Source organism: Salmo salar, chromosome ssa20 (genome assembly GCF_905237065.1).
Source record: "Salmo salar chromosome ssa20, Ssal_v3.1, whole genome shotgun sequence".
In the NCBI taxonomy this organism is placed as follows: Eukaryota; Metazoa; Chordata; class Actinopteri; order Salmoniformes; family Salmonidae; genus Salmo; species Salmo salar.
In genome coordinates, this window is record NC_059461.1 from 89,068,781 (window position 1) to 89,092,780 (window position 24,000).

The following is a 24,000-nucleotide window of genomic DNA, read 5'->3' on the forward strand; positions in this document are numbered from 1 at the left end:
GTATGTTGGAGGGCCTCGGTATACTGTAGCCAATAGGGCTAGGGTAGGGGCTGACTCTGGACCTGTATGTTGGAGGGCCTCGGTATACTGTAGCCAATAGGCCTAGGGTAGGGGCTGACTCTGGACCTGTATGTTGGAGGGCCTCGGTATACTGTAGCCAATAGGCCTAGGGTAGGGGCTGACTCTGGACCTGTATGTTGGAGGGCCTCGGTATACTGTAGCCAATAGGGCTAGGGTAGGGACTGACTCTGGACCTGTATGTTGGAGGGCCTCGGTATACTGTAGCCAATAGGTGAAGGTACTGTCCTAGGTAGTTGCTTATTGGCGCAGGCAAAAAGGTCGGTGTGGAAGACCAGGAAACATGAGATGCAGGGGACGGGGTGTAGGGACCCCAGAGCTGTGCTGCTGGGGCTGGTTTAGGCTCAGCTCAAAAGGGGGGCTTCGTTCTAACTTTCTCGGTCTGTTATAATTTAGTAAAGTTTGTGCTTTTAATTATGTCTGTCTCTCCCTCTCTCTGTATCTCAATGATTGATAGACAACTGCTTTTGTTAATCTCTGGAGGATAAAGGAAGGACAATACGATTGTTTCTGAAAGAGCAAGAGAAAGGCTGCAATCCGAACACCCACTTAGAGAGGGAGAAATTAGGCCGAGGGGGAGAACTTAGGCCGAGGGGGAGAACTTAGGCCGAGGGGGAGAACTTAGGCCGAGGGGGAGAACTTAGGCCGAGAGGGAGAACTTAGGCCGAGAGGGAGAGAGAAAATATGGAGCCAAATCTATATAGCAAAACAAACGGATAGACAGGCTCTGAGGAACAAACATGACTCATTCTGACCTTGAGAGAGAGAGAGTACTACATAAAACACCAAATAATGCATGCGGAGCAGAATTGGGCCGATACCAGCTAATTATCAAAATCCAGAAAAGAGCCATTAAATTCTACAACCACCTAAAAGGAAGCGATTCCCAAACCTTCCAGAACAAAGTCATCCCCTACAGAGAGATGAACCTGGAGAAGAGTCCTCTAAGCAAGCTGGTCCTGGGGCTCTGTTCACAAACACAAACAGACCCCATAGAGCCTGAGGACAGCAACACAATTAGACCCAACCAAATCATGAGAAAACAAAAAGATAATTACTTGACACATTGGAAAGAATTAACAAAACAACTGAGCAAACTAGAATGCTATTTGTCCCTGAACAGAGGGTACACTTTGGCAGAATACCTGACCACTGGTACTGACCCAAAATTAAGGACATCTTTGACTATGTACAGACTCAGTGAGCATAGCCTTGCTATTGAGAGAGGCCGCTGTAGGCAGACCTGGCTCTCAAGAGAAGACAGGCTATGTGCACACTGCCCACAAAATGAGGTGGAAACTGAGCTGCACTTCCTGACCTCCTACCATATTAGAGAGACACATTTCCCTCAGTAAATACAACCCATATTTATGTTTATTTATTTTCCCTTTTATACTTTATCTTTTTACACATCTCATTTGTAATATATTTTGGAATTTTTGTTAGTAATGTTTACTGTTTTTTTTTGTATCGTTTATTTCACTTTTGTTTATCTAGTTCACTTGCTTTGGTAATGTTAACATATGTTTCCCATGAGAGAGATTTCATTGGCTGATAGGTCCCCATGTGTAAAGAATAAGACTAGTTAACTTAGGGCAAGTCAAAAACAAAACGGTACCAGCGTTCAGCACATGGCCCACACATACTGTACAGTAGAAAGAACGACAACAGATGGCTGAGTGTCAATGTGAGTCCAACCTCAGACATCGTCTTATACGCTCAATTATAAAGAGGAAGAGAGAAAAAAGATACCTTCTCCAGAATCTATTTAGACTGTCTGCGCCCTGGTCAAAAGTAGTGCACTACATGGGGAACAGAGCCCTATGGTCCTGGTCAAAAGTAGTGCACTACATGGGGAACAGAGCCCTATGGTCCTGGTCAAAAGTAGTGCACTACATGGGGAACAGAGCCCTATGGGCCTGGTCAAAAGTAGTGCACTACGTAGGGAACAGAGCCCTATGGCCCTGGTCAAAAGTAGTGCACTACGTAGGGAACAGACCCCTATGGCCCTGGTCAAAAGTAGTGCACTACGTAGGGAACAGAGCCCTATGGCCCTGGTCAAAAGTAGTGCACTACATAGGGAACAGAGCCCTATGGCCCTGGTCAAAAGTAGTGCACTACATGGGGAACAGAGCTCTATGGTCCTGGTCAAAAGTAGTGCACTACGTAGGGAACATAGCCCTATGGTCCTGGTCAAAAGTAGTGCACTACATGGGGAACAGAGCCCTATGGCCCTGGTCAAAAGTAGTGCACTACATGGGGTACAGAGCTCTATGGTCCTGGTCAAAAGTAGTGCACTACATGGGGAACAAGGTTCCATTTGGAGGACAACTTGAGAAAATAATCTTTCTTTACAGTTCCATGTTGCTGATTTGAATCAAGGCTGGGGCTAGCTGTCCACTCTCCTGCTGATTTCAATCAAGGCTGGGGCTAGCTGTCCACTCTCCTGCTGATTTCAATCAAGGCTGGGGCTAGCTGTCCACTCTCCTGCTGATTTGAATCAAGGCTGGGGCTAGCTGTCCACTCTCCTGCTGATTTCAATCAAGGCTGGGGCTAGCTGTCCACTCTCCTGCTGATTTCAATCAAGGCTGGGGCTAGCTGTCCACTCTCCTGCTGATTTCAATCAAGGCTGGGGCTAGCTGTCCACTCTCCTGCTGATTTCAATCAAGGCTGGGGCTAGCTGTCCACTCTCCTGCTGATTTGAATCAAGGCTGGGGCTAGCTGTCCACTCTCCTGCTGATTTCAATCAAGGCTGGGGCTAGCTGTCCACTCTCCTGCTGATTTCAATCAAGGCTGGGGCTAGCTGTCCACTCTCCTGCTGATTTGAATCAAGGCTGGGGCTAGCTGTCCACTCTCCTGCTGATTTCAATCAAGGCTGGGGCTAGCTGTCCACTCTCCTGCTGATTTCAATCAAGGCTGGGGCTAGCTGTCCACTCTCCTGCTGATTTCAATCAAGGCTGGGGCTAGCTGTCCACTCTCCTGCTGATTTCAATCAAGGCTGGGGCTAGCTGTCCACTCTCCTGCTGATTTCAATCAAGGCTGGGGCTAGCTGTCCACTCTCCTGCTGATTTCAATCAAGGCTGGGGCTAGCTGTCCACTCTCCTGCTGATTTCAATCAAGGCTGGGGCTAGCTGTCCACTCTCCTGCTGATTTCAATCAAGGCTGGGGCTAGCTGTCCACTCTCCTGCTGATTTCAATCAAGGCTGGGGCTAGCTGTCCACTCTCCTGCTGATTTCAATCAAGGCTGGGGCTAGCTGTCCACTCTCCTGCTGATTTCAATCAAGGCTGGGGCTAGCTGTCCACTCTCCTGCTGATTTCAATCAAGGCTGGGGCTAGCTGTCCACTCTCCTGCTGATTTCAATCAAGGCTGGGGCTAGCTGTCCACTCTCCTGCTGATTTCAATCAAGGCTGGGGCTAGCTGTCCACACATCCACTGATTCATCTTTAACACACACACACACACACACACACACACACACACACACACACACAGAGAGAGAGTGATAGAGCTGTGGAAAGGCCCGGCTGTAGTGTAACCATGCAGGTTTAGCCCTCCCTACCCCATTCTAAGCCATTCTGTGTGGGCTAGGGTCAAACGTAGTGCAGTATACAGAGAATAGATCACCTGAACACGGAACTCTGCCGTTGCTATGGCGATGATCTGTTCTAACGAGGAGCAGGCTCAGGGGAGGATGTTACAGGATGTGGTCTCTAGAGCTAGGCCTGGCTCCAACAACACAGCTCGTACATGCAGCGTGTGTGTGTGTGTGTGTGTGTGTGTTTTGTGCTCTGGGTCTTTCTCACAGCGGCGGTGTATGATCAAACATCTTGTCACTTCATTTGTTCCCGTTATCCATAAACAATTAAATATCTTCATACTTAATCCCTTCATGTCATCCATAAATGATCAACTTTCTGATTTTTCTGTAAACAAAAGCTGCCGTCCAGACATTCAGTGTGTGTGTGTGTGTGTCCCACCCCACCCTGGTAACCCAGGATAGTGTGATGTAATGGTTATTGTTATTTTTTTAATCACTGCTCTAAATCTGCGGGTCATTTGGGGAAAACCCCAGGCCCAGAACCACTCAGTGTAGGTCTGTAATGCTATCCTAATGTCTCGTCTCCTTGCTCATATAAAGGAACCAGAATGAAATGTGATGCATGGGGACACAGACATGGGGACAGGGGCGTGATCTGATACAGAGAGAGAGAGAGAGAGAGACCCATATCTCAATGGAGAGACAATACATGTGTTCAGCCCATTAACTGTGAGGCCTGGAGCTGGAGAGAGGCTGGAGCTTGGGGGCCATCTTTAATTCTGTCCCATGATCCAGTTAGAGCCAATTAGTTTGCAGTTAGCTGCCTGCAGTGACAAGGGCTGGTCCACTGAGCTATCCAGGGCAAGCTTAACAATGCTAACACCATGCTATCAAGGGATAATGTCAAACCATTCCTTAACAATGCTAACAGTATGCTATCAAGGGATACTGTTGAACCATTCCTTAACAATGCTAACACTATGCTATCAAGGGATACTGTTGAACCATTCCTTAACAATGCTAACACCATGCTATCAAGGGATACTGTTGAACCATTCCTTAATAATGCTAATGTAACAGTGTAGGTTCCGTCCCTCTCTTCGCCCCAACCTGGGCTCGAACCAGGGACCCTTGTACACATCAACAACTGACACCCACGAAGCATCGTTACCCATCGCGCCACAAAAGCCGCGGCCCTTGCAACGCAAGGGGAACTACCACTTCAGGTCTGAGAGCGAGTGACATCACTGATTGAAATGCTATTAGCGCGCACCACCGCTAACTAACTAGCCATTTCACATCGGTTACACTATGCTATCAAGGGATACTGTTGAACCATTCCTTAATAATGCTAACACCATGCTATCAAGGATAACAATCTAACGTGGATGACACTAGTATTGTTCAACTAGCAGTGGCTTAGAGGATGTTGGTGTGTGTTCATCTGTTAGATCACCTACAAAATGCAGCCTTTCTTCCTCTCTTGTTAGAGGTCATCAGGAAGTAGATTTCCATCTCATTTCTCTCACTAATCCACCTATCAGTGAGTACCAGTACCTCAAGCAAGGATGCCTTGAATGATGCTAGCTAGTCAATGGTCTTCTGGGGACACACTACAATGCTAACCGCCTGTTAACTGTGGTTTCTCTTTCTCTCTGCAGGGTGGAGAGGTCTACAGACCAGGTGATCAAACCGGTCAACGTTGAGGCCTTATCCAAGTGGGTCGGCAAGATCCCTGTGGACGTACTGCGGGACATGCCAGTCATCGCCCCCATGTTGTCCCGTCTGGGGTACGACCCCCACGCCAACCCTCCCAACTACGGCCGGCCAGACCCCAAGGTCCTTGACAACACCAGGAGGGTGAGTAGGGAAAGGAATGACAGTGACACATGTCACCCCACAACACACTCACCCACACAAGTCTAGTGAACTGGGAAACACTGGGACACACTCCCATACACACCATGCATTCCACAAAGAATCTCAAGTATCCTCTGAAGCAGAAAGCAGATCTGAGAATTGTATTCTTCGGTTCCCAGGACTCTTTCTCAAGTTGCATCACCTTTCAAATTGCTGCCCCTTAGATTTACCTGTCCAATCGTCTGACTCCCATTAAATTACCTGTCCAATCATCTGCCTCTAGTTAAATTACCTGTCCAATCGTCTGACTCCCATTAAATTACCTGTTGAATTAATATCTGTATTCAAATAATGAATTCCCATTTGAATGGCTCCTGCTGATTAGCATCTGTCTGAATTCAGTGATCATATCCAAATATATATATATATATATATATATATATATATATATATATATATATATATATATATATATATATATATATATATATATATATATTTTAACCTTTATTTAACTAGGCAAGTCAGTTAAGAACAAATTCTTATTTACAATGACGGTCTACACCAGCCAAACCCAGACGACGCTGGGCCAATAGTTTGCCGCCCTATGGGACTCCCAATCACGGCCGGGTGTGATACAGCCTGGATTCGAACCAGGGACTGTAGTGACGCCTACTACAATGAGATGCAGTGCCTTAAGACCGCAGCGCCACTCGGGAGTCCAAGTCTCATCCAGTCCCATCCTCCACATCTACCAGACAGACCTGTATGTCAGAGTCCTTCTGCTCTGTTTAGTACAGTCCCTGACCCCGGCCAGACATCTCTGGTGCTGGAAAGCGGCGAGCACACGCAATATGATTTATTCAGCGAGGAGCATCGGGTATCGGGTGTCTGTCAAGCCTCTCTCTTTAGATGTCTTATCTCTGATCCTATGGAGCGTATTCACTCTGTTTATTTTGATGTCTCGCGTTCAGGATTTGAACTGATACGTTCCAGTACTGTAGACCCCGGAAGACCAATGACCTATGTGTTGTGTAAACGTTCATCTGATTAGCATCTCTCCGTCGACATGTTCTCATGTGATCTCTGAACCTCACCTCCCACCCTGCTTGGCGTCAGTTCAAGGTTCTGTCCTCTCTCTCTGTCCTCTCTGTCTCTCTCTCTCTGTCTCTCTCTCTGTCTCTCTCTCTCTGTCTCTCTCTCTCTCTCTGTCTCTCTCTCTCTGTCTCTCTCTCTCTCTGTCTCTCTCTCTCTCTGTCTCTCTCTCTGTCTCTCTCTCTCTCTGTCTCTCTCTCTGTCTCTCTCTCTCTCTGTCTCTCTCTCTCTCTCTCTCTCTCTCTCTGTCTCTCTCTCTCTCTGTCTCTCTCTCTCTCACTCTCTGTGTCTCTCTCTCTCTCACTCTCTGTCTCTCTCTCTCTCTGTCTCTCTCTCTCTCACTCTCTGTCTCTCTCTCTCTCTGTCTCTCTCTCTCTCTGTCTCTCTCTCTCTCTCTGTCTCTCTCTCTCTCTCTATATATTAGGTATAAGATTATTATTTTTTTACGTTACTGCCTTATTGTAAATTATTAAATTGTTTCTTTCCCTCATCAATCTACACACAATACCACATAATGCCAAAGCAAAAACAGGTTTCATTTTTTTTTTACAGTTTTATATTTTTTTTATCAATTTGTCACATTTGCATAAGTATTCAGACCCTTTACTCAGTACTTTGTTGAAGCACCTTTGGCAGCGATTTACAGCCTCGAGTCTTCTTGGGTATAACGCTAAAAGCTTGGCACACTTGTATTTGGGGAGTTTCTCCCATTCCATCGCAGTCAGGGTTTGATCTGTTGGCTCGGAGCTTCAATTTATTATCTTTGAAACCAACGTACAACAACAATCCTTTTTTTTAATAATTCTGTATTGATCTCTTGTTATCCTAATTGTCTCTCAGAGGAGAAAGGGCGTTGTGAAGTTACGACGCACGGTAACCATATGAAGAGTATTACAGTAAGGAGATCAGATAGCCAGCTACTCTTTAACTCTCAATCTGTTTTCCATTTGTCTTAATCCATTATTGATTTATTCTCTAGTGGCTAAAGAACAAACTGGACACACCACACACACACACACCATACACACACACACACACACACACACACACACACATGCGTAGCCACACACACACCACACACACACACTACACACACACACCAAACACATGCGTAGGCACACACTCACACACCACACACACACACACCACACACACCAAACACATGCGTAAGCACGCACACACACACACACACACACACACACACACACACACACACACACACACGTGTGTGTTTAAGCACGCTGCCCCCCTCTGAACAACTTGGGTGTAAGGAAGTGGCCTCTATTAAATGTTGTGTAAGTCGAGTGTTTTATTGAGCCTTACAGCCTGTGGGTCACAGAGCCTTACCTCTGTGTCAAGGCTGCCTGGTGTTCATCAGCCCAACATGGCATTGCTGTAGGCCTCGTCCCATTGGGGGAGGGGGCGACAGGTACCCTAGTGGTTAGAGGCAGGTACCCTAGTGGTTAGAGGCAGGGTACCCTAGTGGTTAGAGGCAGGTACCCTAGTGGTTAGAGGCAGGGTACCCTAGTGGTTAGAGGCAGGTACCCTAGTGGTTAGAGGCAGGGTACCCTAGTGGTTAGAGGCAGGGTACCCTAGTGGTTAGAGGCAGGGTACCCTAGTGGTTAGAGGCAGGGTACCCTAGTGGTTAGAGGCAGGGTACCCTAGTGGTTAGAGGCAGGGTACCCTAGTGGTTAGAGGCAGGGTACCCTAGTGGTTAGAGGCAGGGTACCCTAGTGGTTAGAGGCAGGGTACCCTAGTGGTTAGAGGCAGGGTACCCTAGTGGTTAGAGGCAGGGTAGCCTAGTGGTTAGAGCGTTGGACCAGTAACCGAAAGTTTGCTGGATCAAATCCCCGAGCTGACAAGGTAAAAATCTGTCGTTCTGCCCCTGACCAAGGCAGTTAACCCACTGTTCCCTGGTAGACCGTCATTGTAAATAAGAATTTGTTCTTAACTGACTTGCCTAGTTAAGTAAAGGTTAATGTTACCTTTATTTAACTGTGCCTAGTTGCATAAAGGCCAGTTTAAAGCTCTGTAAAGAACATAAGATATACACTACATGACCAAAAGTATGTGGACATCTGCTCGTTGAACATCTCATTCCAAAAATCATGGGCATTAATATGGAGGTGGTCCCCTCTTTGCTGCAATAACAACCTCCACCCTTCTGGGAAGGCTTCCCACTAGATGTTGCAACATTGCTTCAGAGACTTCCATTCAGCCACGTGCATTAGTGAGGTTGGGCACTGATGTTGGGCGATTAGGCCTGGCTCACAGTTGGCGTTCCAAATCATCCCAAAGGTGTTCGATGGGGTTGAGGTCAGGGCTCTGTGCAGGCCAGTCAAGTTCTTCCACACCGATCTCGACAAACCATTTCTGTATGGAGCTTGCTTTGTGCACGGGGGAGTTGTCATGCTGAAACAGGAAAGGGCCTTCCCCAAACTGTTGCCACAAAGTTGGAAGCACAGAATCATCTAGAATGTTATTGTATGCTGTAGCGTTAGGGCTTTCCGTCACTGGAACTAAGGGGCCTAGCCGAACCATGAAAAACATCCCCAGACCATTATTCCTCCTCCACCAAACTTTACAGTTGGCACTATGCATTCAGGCAGGTAGCGTTCTCCTGGCAGCCGCCAAACCCAGATCCGTCTGTCCGACTACCAGATGGTGAAGCGTGATTCATCACTCCAGAGAACGCATTTCCACCGCTCCAGAGTCCAATGGAGGCGAGTTTTACACCACTCCAGCTGACGCTTGGCATTGCGCATGGTGATCTCAGGCTTGTGTGTGGCTGCTCGTCCATGGAAACCCATTTCATGAAGCTCCTGACAAACAGTTCTCAGTAGTGAGTATTGCAACTGAGGGCAGATGATTTTAATGCGCTGCACGCTTCAGCACTCGGTGGATCCGTACTGGTAGCTTGCGTGGCCTACCACTTCACGGCTGAGCCGTTGTTGCTCCTAGACGTTTCCACTTCACAATAACAACACTTACAGTTTACAGCTCTATCAGGGCAGAAATTTCACAAACTGACTTCTTGAAAAGGTGTCATCCTATGACGGTGCAACGTTGAAAATCACTGAGCTCTTCAGTAAGGACATTCTACTGCCAATGTTTGTCTATGGAGGTTGCATGGCTGTGTGCTCGATTTTATATCGTGTGTGTATATATATATATATATCATATTGACTCCAGACTTCGGTGTGCTCCTCTAGCCAGCTACAGTTATCAACTGTTGTGGTGTTAAAGGGTCTTATGGGGGTTTGGTGAAGTGTTAGTTCCACTTGTCTTTAGAAAACCCCCCAAAAATGAACTTTAACCCTTCCGAGGGATGTGATTAACTGTCAGCTGTATTATCTGTTAATAACAGAAAGTATGGTAATGTATTTTGATAATGGAAACTGCTCAGTGGGGAGGTGTGTTTTTCCTCTCCCCTGGAGCTGAGTGGACCCCCTCTATTCCTCGTTGTGGTTGTTAACCCAGTGTGAAGTCCCATTTTACTTCTGTCATGAGAATGTGTTTTCTTCCATAAGTTTCAAGTGGAGCCAAACGGGAGAGAACTGGGAATAACTGGGAAATAGTTAATAACGCCACGGAATCTGTGTTCACATCGAGATGCCTAGCCGATGACTCGAACGGAAAGCATTCTGAGACCGATCGAAAGAGGTGTGGGAAATGGGGAGGAGGGGGAGGAGAGGGAGAGGAGGGTTGGAAGAGCGGAGGACCAGGGGAGGGAGACTAAACCGTGTCTGACCGCAAACAGAGATGGAAACTATCTTGTTTGTCAGTCGAGGTAGCAGGCCTGGGGTTGTGAGAGTTGGTGCTTGGGGGAGGTTTGGAGGGAGGGTTGGTGCTTGGGGGGAGGTTTGGAGGGAGGGTTGGTGCTTGGGGGAGGTTTGGAGGGAGGGTTGGTGCTTGGGGGAGGTTTGGTGGTTGGGGGAGGTTTGGAGGGAGGGTTGGGGGAGGTTTGGTGGTTGGGGGAGGTTTGGAGGGAGGGTTGGGGGAGGTTTGGGGGGGAGGTTTGGAGGGAGTGTTGGGGGAGGTTTGGAGGGAGTGTTGGGGGAGGTTTGGGGGAGGTTTGGAGGGAGGTTTGGTGGTTGGGGGGAGGTTTGGAGGGAGGTTTGGTGGTTGGGGGAGGTTTGGAGGGAGGTTTGGTGGTTGGGGGAGGTTTGGAGGGGAGGGTTGGGGGAGGTTTGGAGGGGAGGTTTGGTGGTTGGGGGAGGTTTGGAGGGAGGTTTGGTGGTTGGGGGAGGTTTGGAGGGAGGGTTGGGGGAGGTTTGGAGGGAGGGTTGGGGGAGGTTTGGAGGAGGCAGATATCTAGCAGGCTGTCAGAATGTTCTCATGCTCTCAGTTCATTCAGTTCGTCTAGGGCCAATTCTTCCTGAAGATCTACAACACACAGGGGGCTAGTGATTGGTTCCTGGACTAACCCTCTGTCTCCACAAAAATGTGTGTGTGTGTGTGTGTGTGTGTGTGTGTGTGTGTGTGTGTGTGTGTGTGTGTGTGTGTGATAGAGCCTGTGTGTGATAGCGTCTGTGTGTGCGGTCCTGTGTGTGTTTGTGTCCCATGTGGCTCAGTTGGTAGAGCATGATGCTTGCAATGCCAGTGTTGCCACGGGGGACCAGAATGAAAAAGTATGAACATGTATACAAGAGGCTTTGGATAAGAGTGTCTGCTGAATGACTGAAGTGTGTGTGTGTGTGCGCACATCACATCTGATGAGTAGTATCGTGTTTCCCCATCAGATCGAAGACAGCTGCATGGCTTATTCTCCTAATATTCCTCTCCCTCTGGTCCCCTCCCTCCCTCTCTCTCTTTGTTCCCCTCCCTCTCCCTCTGCTCCCCTCCCTCTCCCTCTGCTCCCCTCCCTCTCCCTCTGCTCCCCTCCCTCTCTCTTTGCTCCCCTCCCTCCCTCTCCCTCTGTTCCCCTCCCTCTCTCTTTGCTCCCCTCCCCTCTCTCTCTGCTCCCCTCCCTCTCTCCCCTCCCCTCTCTCTCTGCTCTCCTCTCTCCCTCTGCTCCCCTCCCCTCTCTCTCTGCTCCCCTCCCTCCCTCTCTCTGCTCCCCTCCCTCTCTCCCCTCCCCTCTCTCTCTCTGCTCCCCTCTCTCTGCTCCACTCCCTCCCTCTCTCTGCTCCTCTCCCTCCCTCTGTTCCCCTCCCCCTCTGCTCCCCTACTGCCCTCTCCCTCTGCTCTCCCTTCCCTCCTGCACTCCTTCCTCCCCTCCTGTTATTCTCCTCCTCCCTCCTCTCCTCCTTTCCTGATCTCTGTTACAGTACTTTGCGTGCATTAGATTAGGAGGAAGACAAGCAAACCCCCTAGATCTGTTAGCTCAGACCTGTAGCCAAGGGGTTACACAGGAGAGAGGGGTGCTATCTGTTAGTGGATGTTTTATAGAGACAAAACGGCTCTCTAATGAAGAGAATGAAGCACTGTGTGTGCGATGTGTATCCTGGGATCCATTCAGAATCATTCTGAAACGGCTACTTCTCGTAGCTGTTCTTGTATCGACGACGTGGGCAGTTCTCTGGAACGTGTTGTCGTGGTAACGGGACTTAACTGCGGAGAGATGTCGTCCCAGGGTTTTTCTTAAGTGATGTGTCCTCCTCTTCCAAGGCTACAGACGGGCTCTGGTCAGACAGACGGACGGGCTCTGGTCAGACAGACGGACGGGCTCTGGTCAGACAGACGGACGGGCTCTGGTCAGACAGACGGATGGGCTCTGGTCAGACAGACGGACGGGCTCTGGTCAGACAGACGGACGGGCTCTGGTCAGACAGACGGACGGACGGGTGGGCTCTGGTCAGACAGACGGGCTCTGGTCAGACAGACAGGCTCTGGTCAGAGACAGACGGGCGGGCTCTGGTCAGACAGACGGGCGGGCTCTGGTCAGACAGACAGACAGACAGACGGGCGGGCTCTGGTCAGACAGACAGACGGGCGGGCTCCGGTCAGACAGACAGACGGGCGGGCTCCGGTCAGACAGACAGACGGGCGGGCTCCGGTCAGACAGACAGACAGACGGGCGAGCTCCGGTCAGACAGACAGACAGACGGGCGAGCTCCGGTCAGACAGACAGACGGGCGAGCTCCGGTCAGACAGACAGACGGGCGAGCTCCGGTCAGACAGACAGACGGGCGGTCTCCGGTCAGACAGACGGGCGGGCTCCGGTCAGACAGAGGGGCGGGCTCCGGCTACAGAACATGGGCATACTGTACATATTAATGCATACAGTATCATATATATCACATACAATTATCTGTAAGGTCCCTCAGTCCAGAAGTGAATTTTAAACACAGATTCAACCGCAAAGACCAGGGAGGTTTTCCAATACCTCACAAAGAAGGGCAACTATTGGTAGATGGGTAAAAAAAAGCAGCCATTGAATATCCCCTTGAGCATGGTAAAGTTATTAATTACACTTTGGATGGTGTATCAATAGAAGGGAGGAAGGAAACCGCTCAGGGATTTCACCATGAGACCAATGGTGACTTTAAAACAATTAGAGTTTAATGGCCTGCGGATATGGAACCGTGACCTGTCCACTGGACGTGTTACCTTGTCCTGGACCTGCTGTTTGCGACCCTTTCTCTCCCTCCCTCTCTACCGCACCTGCTGTCTCGACCTCTGAATGCTCAGCTATGAAAAGCCAACTGACATTTACTCCTGAGGTGCTGGCTGACCTGTTGCACCCTCTACAACCACTGTGCTTATTATTTGACCCTGCTGGTCATCTACGAACGTTTGAACCTCCTGAAGAACGATCGGCCTTAATGGCCTTGTACTCTTATAATCTCCACCCGGCACAGATGGGAGAGGACTGGCCACCCCTCAGATCCTGGTTCCTCTCTAGGTTTCTTCCTAGGTTCCTGCCTTTCTAGGGAGTTTTTCCTAGCCACCGTGCTTCTACGTCTGCATTGCTTGCTGTTTGGGGGTTTTAGGCTGGGTTTCTGTATAAGCACTTTTGTGACATCTACTGATGTAAAAATGGCTTTATAAATACATTTCATTGATTGAATGACTGTGGTAGGAGAACTGAGGATGGAAACGGAATAGAGCTAAGCACAGGCAAAATCATAGAGGATAATGAAGGGATACATCCAAGGTGAGGATTTACAGATTTACTCCCATGTACACCTGTGTCACGGCTGGGGTCCGCCCCTATTTATAGACCTCATGGCCGCGACACACCTTCTCTACATCATTTCTGAGGCGCCTCTAGAACCGTAGAGGATTGGAGTGAACCATATAGCTCACATAAACGTGGTTACATACGTAACCTTCATTATGTTTCACTGTATTGGATCACTCCAATATATTGGTATACCCGTACCAGATTTAGTCGGTGCTAGAGGGACCTGGCCAGCCAGCGGCGAAGTCCCAGCGCGGGACCGAGACACAGGGGCCGTCAATGTGGGGGGGTCTCAGCACAGTCCCCGGAAGGGGAGGCGACGCCCCAGGACCGCTGAACCAATCACAGAGGGAGGTGCCACATTTACTCGATTAGTGCCTAGCAAAGGTGCAAGAGGAAGCCCAGCTGGCTGCAGCACAGATCTCAGCGAGGGCCACTCCTCTCAGTAGAACCCAGGACGTAGCCACACCTCATGTTGAACGTGCCACCACAGATCCCAGCACAGGGCACAGCATGCTGCCGGGGGGTCGTAAGCAGACAGGATAAAAGGGATGTTCACATGCCTGTCTGACAGAACCTTCGGGAGGAATGAAGGGTTGGGGCGTAGAGAGATTCTCCTCCCCCCGGGGGTCCATCCGGTAGCACTCAGACCTTACCGAAAGAGCATGGAGCTCACTCACCCTCTTCATGGAAGTAATCGCTACCAAGAAAGCAACCTTCATAGAGAGGTGTTTTAGGGAGGCAGACTAACGGTTCGAAAGGCGGCTTTGCCAAAGCTGCCAAGACCACATCCAGAATCCCAGCTCGCCATTGAGCGGGTCCTAGCTGGATGCAGACGACGAACCCCCTTCATAAACCTGGAGACCAAGGGATGACGCCCCACTGGCCTGTCCATCCACCCACATGGCAGGAAGATATAGCGTCCAAATACCCTCTCAGTGTAGTGGCTGTCAAGCCCTCATCCAAGCGAGACTGCAGGTATTGGAGGACATACTGCACCCTGAATGACTCAGGTACACCATCAATACCAGTGCACCAAGAGCAGAACAACCACCAGCGCAACTGGTATGCCACGGTTGTAGCCGGCACCCTTGCGTTCTGCATGGTGTTCATTACACCCTCGTGTAGTTCTAACATGGACCATTGGTGCCGTTCAGTGGCAAAGCCCACAGACTGAGGCGGTGCAGCCTTGGATGCCACAGAGTTCCCCCAGCCTGAGACAACAGGTCCGGTCTCAGAGGAAGTTGCCAAGGTGTCCCAGACAACAGGGACAGGAGAAGGCTGAACCAGGGTCGTCTGGGCCAGTATGGGGCCACCAGAAGCAGACGATGCTCTGCCATCCTGTCCAGCAGAGCCTGGATCAGGGGAAAAGGGGGGAATGCATAAAGCTCCAGCCCTGGCCAATCATGAGCCAGAGCATCCAAGCCCAGAGGCCCTGGTGGCTCTGACATGGAATACCACAGGGGGCAGTATGGATTGTCCAGGGAGGCAAACAAGTCCACTTGCGCCCTCCCTAACTTGTCCCACAGCTGCTGCACCACCTGGGGATGTAGGCTCCAGTCCCAAGGGGGCGGGCTTTCCCTCGAGAGTATATCCGCTGCCACATTAAGGATGCCAGGTACCTGCTCGTAGAGACGCTAGACGTCCAAGAGCCCAGAGAAGGAGCTCCCGTGCCATAAGATGGAGGTTGTGGGACCTCATTCCACCCTGATGATTGTTGTCTGTGGTGTTGTCTGTCCTCACCAGGTCATGTCTTCCTTTCAGATGTGGAAGGAAAGACTGCAGGGCCAGCAGTACAGCTCTGAGCTCTAGTGTATTGATGTGCCTGCCGCTCCAAGAGGGTAGCCAACAACCGCTGGTCGACCTGCCCTTGGTCACACTCCCCCCAGCCGATCTGGAAGGCACCTGTGCTGACCAGCTCCCGGCGGCACATCCTCAGCATCTCCACCCCACCTGAGAGAAAGGAGTAACAGCGCCACCTCAACAATGCCCTGAGGTACTGTCACCCGCAGCTGGCGGTGACCGTTGAAGAGGCCAGAGATGGAGCAGTCCCAGGGGAATCAACGACGAGGCCGCCGTCAGCAAGCCCAACAGGCATTGGCAGGTTAGGGCGGATACCACTCGTCCCTGCCGAAAGTGGTCGAGGCAAGATAAGATCTTTGAACCCTGCTGGTGGGCAGGCGCGCTCTCATGACGACTGAGTCCAGTTCCATGCCAATGAATGCCTCTGGGTGGGCGCCAGACGACTCTTCTTGTCGTTAACAGTAATGTCCAGTCCACCGATGTGGGTCAGGAGCATGTAGTAGAATCCACCTAGCCATTCTGATGTCTCGATCCTGTGGATGGCACCCTTGTCCAGGACTGAGGAGATCTCCAGTCGCAGGGTTTTCGTCAGGGGGTCGGCCACTGTGGTGAGACGAAGGCCCCTGAAGGATTAGGGCTGGCACCAGAATTGGAGTTGGTACCCTTCGAGCATTGTGGACAACACACATGGGGACTCCACACACTCTTCCCACTTTGCCCTTTTGAGACTGGGAGAAGAGGGCGGGGAAGGGTGTGTCAGGGGTCCTGCTGGGGTCCGCCTCTCCTCTGGCACCCCGACCGCCTGGGCGTGTCCCTATGGCGGTGACGGTTGACAGGTTGTTGCTCCACCGCAAGCTGTGCCCCTCCCCGCTGTCGTCCCTCAGCGTCCCTCAGCCTCCATGTGGCTCAGTTGGTAGAGCATGGTGTTTGCAATGCCAGGGTTGTGGGTTCGATTCCCACGGCCGGTATGGAAAAAATAAATGTATGAAATGAATTGAAATGTATGCATTCACTACTGTAAGTCGCTCTGGATAAGAGCCTCTGCTGAATGACTAAAATGTAAAATGTAAGACGATGGGGCAGGAGAGGGACCCCACCATCGTTCGGGTGCAGGTGGGTGGACCTGGGGCCTGAGGAGGCGGCATGAACCGTCTCAGGGTCTCCCGGTCCCTACGAACCTTATCAGTCTGCTCCAGAATGTCATTAACCCCTGGGCCAAACGTCAGCCCTGGGGTCATGAAGGGAGTGGCAAATGTGCTCTGGAGACCAGCTGGCAGACTGTTAGCTAGCTAGCTAACTATAAGCTATAACTAGCAATGCAAATGGATTTCTTGAGATACGAATAATATTACAATGTCTAATAATATTGTCCATTTGGAAGACCCATTTGCGACCAAATGTCTTGATGTTGCTTCAATATATCCACATCATTTTCCTTCCTCTTGATGTCATGTATTTTGTGAAGTGCACCAGTCCCGCTTGCAGCAAAGCACCCCCACAACATGATGCTGCCACCCACGTGCTTCACGGTTGGGATGGTGTTCTTTGGCTTGCAAGCCTCCCCCTTTTTCCTCCAAACATAACGATGGTCATTATGGCCAAACAGTTCTATTTTTGTTTCATCAGACCAGAGGACATTTATCCAAAAAGTACGATCTTTGTCCCCATGTGCAGTTGCAAACCGTAGTCTGGCTTTTTTTTATGCGTTTTTGGAGCAGTGGCTTCTTCCTTGCTTATGTTGATATAGGACTCGTTTTACTGTGGATATTGATGCTTTTGTACCTGTTTCCTCCAGCATCTTCACAAGGTCCTTTGCTGTTGTTCTGGGATTGATTTGCACTTTTCACACCAAAGTACGTTCATCTCTAGGAGACAGAACGCGTCTCCGTCCTGAGCGGTATGACGGCTGCGTGGTCCCATGGTCTTTATACTTGCGTACTATCGTTTGTACAGATGAACGTGGTACCTTCAGGCGTTTGGAAATTGCTCCCAAGGATGAACCAGACTTGTGGAGGTCTACAATTTTTATTCTGAGGTCTTGGCTGATTTCTTTTGATTTTCCCATGATGTCATGCAAAGAGGCACTGAGTTTGAAGGTAGGCCTTGAAATACATCCACAGGTACACCTCCAATTGACTCAAATTATGTTAATTAGCCTATCAGAAGCTGTTTAAAGGCACAGTCAACTTAGTGTATGTAAACTTCTGACCCACTGGAATTGTGATACAGTGAAATAATCTGTCTGTAAACAATTGGTGTAAAAATTACTTGTGTCATGCACAAAGTAGATGTCCTAACCGACTTGCCAAAACTATAGTTTGTTAACAAGAAATTTGTGCAGTGTTTGAGAAACGAGTTTTAATGAGTACAACCTAAGTGTATGTAAACTTCTGACTTCAACTGTACATATTCCTTATTTTACACTGTCTTATCACAGCACTGGCAAACCATAGTTGACCAACTCCCCTGACCAAAATGGCTGACCTTTATCCCACCATAAGAAGGTTTGTGACCATTCTAGTGTTCTAACTCCTAATCCTATGCTTGGTACATATAGAGAGACAAGGCACTCTTTGCTCCCCAGACAGACAGGCTCCCTGGCTACAGACAGTTAGTCTACAACGGGGGCTTTTCTAGTCTCTCTTTCTCTCGTTCTCTTTTCCCTCTATTGTGTGTAGATGGGTGAGGGGGAAAAAATAGATTTAATCCATTTTGACTTCAGGTTGTAACACAACAAAATACTTCCTAAAATAAATCTATATTAGAAACAGGTGGAGTATTAATACCCCACTTCAGTTGTTTAACCCGATGTCAACCCAAACGAATATGCAAATGTGTTGCTTTGAAGATTCCAAAAACAAAATGAGCCACCTACCTTGGTGATTACAATGCAAGCCTTCCATTTCTTGTGTTTCACATTCTTCAACTGTCAATAGAATCATTTGTTATATTTAATCTTCAACAACCCTCAATTAGTCTTGTGAGTAATGATCTGGCCTCTCAATATTTCCATTGATCACTTTGTGTGACAACAGCCGCGATATGGTCATTATTACAGCTCTATAAAGGACAAAATGGCACCCTATTCCCTGCATAGTGCACTGCTTTGGACGAGGGTCCATACGGCTCTAATCAAAAGTAATGCACTATATGAGGAATAGTGTTCCATATCAGGCGAACCCTTAGTCACACTGGGACAGTAAAATATATAGGAGCGTTTGGTTGGTTGGTTGGTTGGTTGTTCCAGAAGAAGGCTAGGCTGTAAACTGAAACAGACTGGCTATAGGACAGTAGAAGGCTGTAAACAGACTGGCTATAGGACAGTAGAAGGCTGTAAACAGACTGACTATGGGACAGTAGGGGGCTGTAAACAGACTGGCTATAGGACAGTAGAAGGCTGTAAACAGACTGGCTATAGGACAGTAGGAGGCTGTAAACAGACTGGCTATAGGACAGTAGAAGGCTGTAAACAGACTGGCTATAGGACAGTAGAAAGCTGTAAACAGACTGGCTATAGGACAGTAGAAGGCTGTAAACAGACTGGCTATAGGACAGTAGGAGGCTGTAAACAGACTGGCTATGGGACAGTAGAAGGCTGTAAACAGACTGGCTATGGGACAGTAGAAGGCTGTAAACAGACTGGCTATAGGACAGTAGAAGGCTGTAAACAGACTGGCTATGGGACAGTAGAAGGCTGTAAACAGACTGGCTATGGGACAGTAGAAGGCTGTAAACAGACTGGCTATAGGACAGTAGAAGGCTGTAAACAGACTGGCTATAGGACAGTAGAAGGCTGTAAACAGACTGGCTATAGGACAGTAGAAGGCTGTAAACAGACTGGCTATAGGACAGTAGGGGGCTGTAAACAGACTGGCTATAGGACAGTAGAAGGCTGTAAACAGACTGGCTATAGGACAGTAGAAGGCTGTAAACAGACTGGCTATAGGACAGTAGGGGCTGTAAACAGACTGGCTATAGGACAGTAGAAGGTTGTAAACAGACTGGCTATGGGACAGTAGAAGGTTGTAAACAGACTGGCTATAGGACAGTAGAAGGTTGTAAACAGACTGACTATGGGACAGTAGGGGGCTGTAAACAGACTGGCTATAGGACAGTAGAAGGCTGTAAACAGACTGGCTATGGGACAGTAGAAGGCTGTAAACAGACTGGCTATGGGACAGTAGAAGGCTGTAAACAGACTGACTATGGGACAGTAGAAGGCTGTAAACAGACTGACTATAGGACAGTAGAAGGCTGTAAACAGACTGGCTATAGGACAGTAGAAGGCTGTAAACTGAAACAGACTGGCTATAGGACAGTAGAAGGCTGTAAACAGACTGGCTATGGGACAGTAGAAGGCTGTAAACAGACTGGCTATAGGACAGTAGAAGGCTGTAAACTGAAACAGACTGGCTATGGGACAGTAGGGGGCTGTAAACAGACTGGCTATATACAGTAGAAAGCTGTAAACAGACTGGCTATAGGACAGTAGAAGGCTGTAAACAGACTGGCTATGGGACAGTAGGGGGCTGTAAACAGACTGGCTATGGGACAGTAGGGGGCTGTAAACAGACTGGCTATGGGACAGTAGAAGGCTGTAAACAGACTGGCTATAGGACAGTAGAAGGCTGTAAACAGACTGGCTATAGGACAGTAGAAGGCTGTAAACAGACTGACTATAGGACAGTAGAAGGCTGTAAACAGACTGGCTATGGGACAGTAGGGGGCTGTAAACAGACTGGCTATGGGACAGTAGGGGGCTGTAAACAGACTGGCTATAGGACAGTAGAAGGCTGTAAACAGACTGGCTATAGGACAGTAGAAGGCTGTAAACAGACTGGCTATGGGACAGTAGAGGCTGTAAACAGACTGACTATGGGACAGTAGGGGGCTGTAAACAGACTGGCTATAGGACAGTAGAAGGCTGTAAACAGACTGGCTATAGGACAGTAGAAGGCTGTAAACAGACTGGCTATGGGACAGTAGAGGCTGTAAACAGACTGACTATGGGACAGTAGGGGGCTGTAAACAGACTGGCTATAGGACAGTAGAAGGCTGTAAACAGACTGGCTATAGGACAGTAGAAGGCTGTAAACAGACTGACTATAGGACAGTAGAAAGCTGTAAACAGACTGGCTATAGGACAGTAGAAGGTTGTAAACGGACTGGCTATAGGACAGTAGAAGGCTGTAAACGGACTGGCTATGGGACAGTAGAAGGCTGTAAACGGACTGGCTATGGGACAGTAGAAGGCTGTAAACGGACTGGCTATGGGACAGTAGAAGGCTGTAAACGGACTGGCTATGGGACAGTAGAAGGCTGTAAACAGACTGGCTATAGGACAGTAGAAGGCTGTAAACAGACTGGCTATAGGACAGTAGAAGGCTGTAAACAGACTGGCTATGGGACAGTAGAAGGCTGTAAACAGACTGGCTATGGGACAGTAGGGGCTGTAAACAGACTGGCTATGGGACAGTAGGGGGCTGTAAACAGACTGGCTATGGGACAGTAGGGGGCTGTAAACAGACTGGCTATGGGACAGTAGGGGGCTGTAAACAGACTGGCTATGGGACAGGAGGGGGCTGTAAACAGACTGGCTATGGGACAGGAGGGGGCTGTAAACAGACTGGCTATGGGACAGGAGGGGCTGTAAACAGACTGGCTATGGGACAGGAGGGGGCTGTAAACAGACTGGCTATGGGACAGGAGGGGGCTGTAAACAGACTGGCTATGGGACAGGAGGGGGCTGTAAACAGACTGGCTATGGGACAGGAGGGGGCTGTAAACAGACTGGCTATGGGACAGGAGGGGGCTGTAAACAGACTGGCTATGGGACAGGAGGGGGCTGTAAACAGACTGGCTATGGGACAGGAGGGGGCTGTAAACAGACTGGCTATGGGACAGTAGAAGGCTGTAAACTGAAACAGACTGGCTATAGGACAGTAGAAGGCAGGCTGTAAACTGAAACAGACTGGCTATAGGGTAGTTCGGGAAAATATAAATGATAATATATTTAGTTAATATTGCGGGCCTCAAGGGAAAACTTTTACCAGTGTGGGGACTTCGAGGAAAGTGTTTGTGCCGGTGTGTTTGAAATGCCCAGGCCGAACTTCTGATCCCAGTCCGTCCCTAGCTGTAAATGAGGTACTCATGGATGAGCTCCAAAGCCACAATCAATATATTTTAAGTGGTTTTGCATTGTCTATGATCCATGGTGAGAAAAATAAATTGGGATCAATATGTTCTCAAGTCTCTCTGCTCGCTCCACAGCAACACTGAGAAGACCAGGATGATGAGGCTGAGAATGATTGGAGAGAAATTAGAAACCTGTGGACAGTTGTGGTGTCCAGTTGTCAATACACAGTCAGTGGTCCCGGTGTAAACATTTCAAAGCAGTGTGTGGCGATCCTATCTCCTCTGACCACAGAACCCCTGACGTCATTTTCTGTTCATTTTCCTGACTATTCAGGAAATTCAGGAATCGCCAGCGTTCGTCAACTCCCAGCAAGGGGTTCTACTGAGCACAGTCAACGTTCGTTATGGTGTCTTGTCAGAGCTGGTTTGCGTCATTTGTAAATAGTTGACTTCAGAGGTATATCTCAGCCCTTGATTACTGGCCTCAGGGTAAATATCTCAGCCCTTGATTACTGGCCTCAGGGTAAATATCTCAGCCCTTGATTACTGGCCTCTGGGTAAATATCTCAGCCCTTGATTACTGGCCTCAGGGTAAATATCTCAGCCCTTGATTACTGGCCTCAGGGTAAATATCTCAGCCCTTGATTACTGGCCTCAGGGTAAATATCTCAGCCCTTGATTACTGGCCTCAGGGTAAATATCTCAGCCCTTGATTACTGGCCTCAGGGTAAATATCTCTGCCCTTGATTACTGGCCTCAGGGTAAATATCTCAGCCCTTGATTACTGGCCTCAGGGTAAATACCTCAGCCCTTGATTACTGGCCTCAGGGTAAATATCTCAGCCCTTGATTACTGGCCTCAGGGTAAATACCTCAGCCCTTGATTACTGGCCTCAGGGTAAATACCTCAGCCCTTGATTACTGGCCTCAGGGTAAATATCTCAGCCCTTGATTACTGGCCTCAGGGTAAATACCTCAGCCCTTGATTACTGGCCTCAGGGTAAATATCTCAGCCCTTGATTACTGGCCTCAGGGTAAATATCTCAGCCCTTGATTACTGGCCTCAGGGTAAATATCTCAGCCCTTGATTACTGGCCTCAGGGTAAATATCTCAGCCCTTGATTACTGGCCTCAGGGTAAATATCTCAGCCCTTGATTACTGGCCTCAGGTTAAATACCTCAGCCCTTGATTACTGGTCTCAGGGTAAATATCTCTGCCCTTGATTACTGGTCTCAGGGTAAATATCTCAGCCCTTGATTACTGGTCTCAGGGTAAATATCTCAGCCCTTGATTACTGGCCTCAGGGTAAATATCTCAGCCCTTGATTACTGGCCTCAGGGTAAATATCTCAGCCCTTGATTACTGGCCTCAGGGTAAATATCTCAGCCCTTGATTACTGGCCTCAGGGTAAATACCTCAGCCCTTGATTACTGGCCTCAGGGTAAATATCTCAGCCCTTGATTACTGGCCTCAGGGTAAATATCTCAGCCCTTGATTACTGGCCTCAGGGTAAATATCTCAGCCCTTGATTACTGGCCTCAGGGTAAATATCTCTGCCCTTGATTACTGGCCTCAGGGTAAATATCTCAGCCCTTGATTACTGGCCTCAGGGTAAATATCTCAGCCCTTGATTACTGGCCTCAGGGTAAATATCTCAGCCCTTGATTACTGGCCTCAGGGTAAAGTCAACGGTTTGATGTTCCTCTTTACTCATCACTTCTCAGGAATGATAACAACTAGAGTTTGATGAAATCGCCTGGAGTGGAAGATCACCATGCAGAGTGGGTAAATGGATGATATTCTATATATTCACATAGATGTGGAATAAGAATATTACAGTACACCAGTCACACACTAGCTGGGGGTTGTAATGTATGAATCCTGGCAGTAGAGTACGACTGATGGATCTGGGGATGCGTCCAGGTTTTCCCGGCTGCCTCGCATGTTACAGATGTTACAGATCTCCTCTTCGAAAGGCGCTGCAATGTGGAAACTGAGCCAGAGGCTTGTCTAACCCCCTTTTTTTCTCTCTGTTCTCCCGGGAAATCTACCAGGACAGAGAGGGAAGTCTGTCCAGAATAAAAGCTCAAAACCGTATCCGACTATCTACAGTTAGAGGCTGACAAGGAACAAGTGGATCGTGATCGCTCTCAATAATATTCCCAAATCCACTGCAGTCCAGTCTTCCAGTTCTCTTCCTGTCAACCGCTCTCCTTAAGGAGGTCATGGAAGCGATGGCGCAGCCTGTTAAAACTGAATCAAATGCAGCCGGATGAGAGGATCCAGTCTGTGTCACAGATGGCACCCTATTCCCTATGGACCCTGGTCAACAGTAGTGTACTAAATAGGGAATAGGACCCTGGT

At 48.9% G+C, this 24,000-nt stretch overlaps 1 protein-coding gene across 2 annotated transcripts in view; it reads left to right on the plus strand.

The window, feature by feature from the left end:
• LOC106581522 (protein-tyrosine sulfotransferase 1) overlaps nucleotides 1-24,000 on the plus strand; it is a 95,107-nt gene that overhangs the window by 52,657 nt on the left and 18,450 nt on the right. For both annotated transcript variants that reach the window (XM_045704093.1, XM_045704095.1), the window contains exon 3: nucleotides 5,279-5,477. In XM_045704093.1, the coding sequence (XP_045560049.1) occupies nucleotides 5,279-5,477 (199 nt within the window). The remainder of the gene's footprint in view (nucleotides 1-5,278; nucleotides 5,478-24,000) is intronic.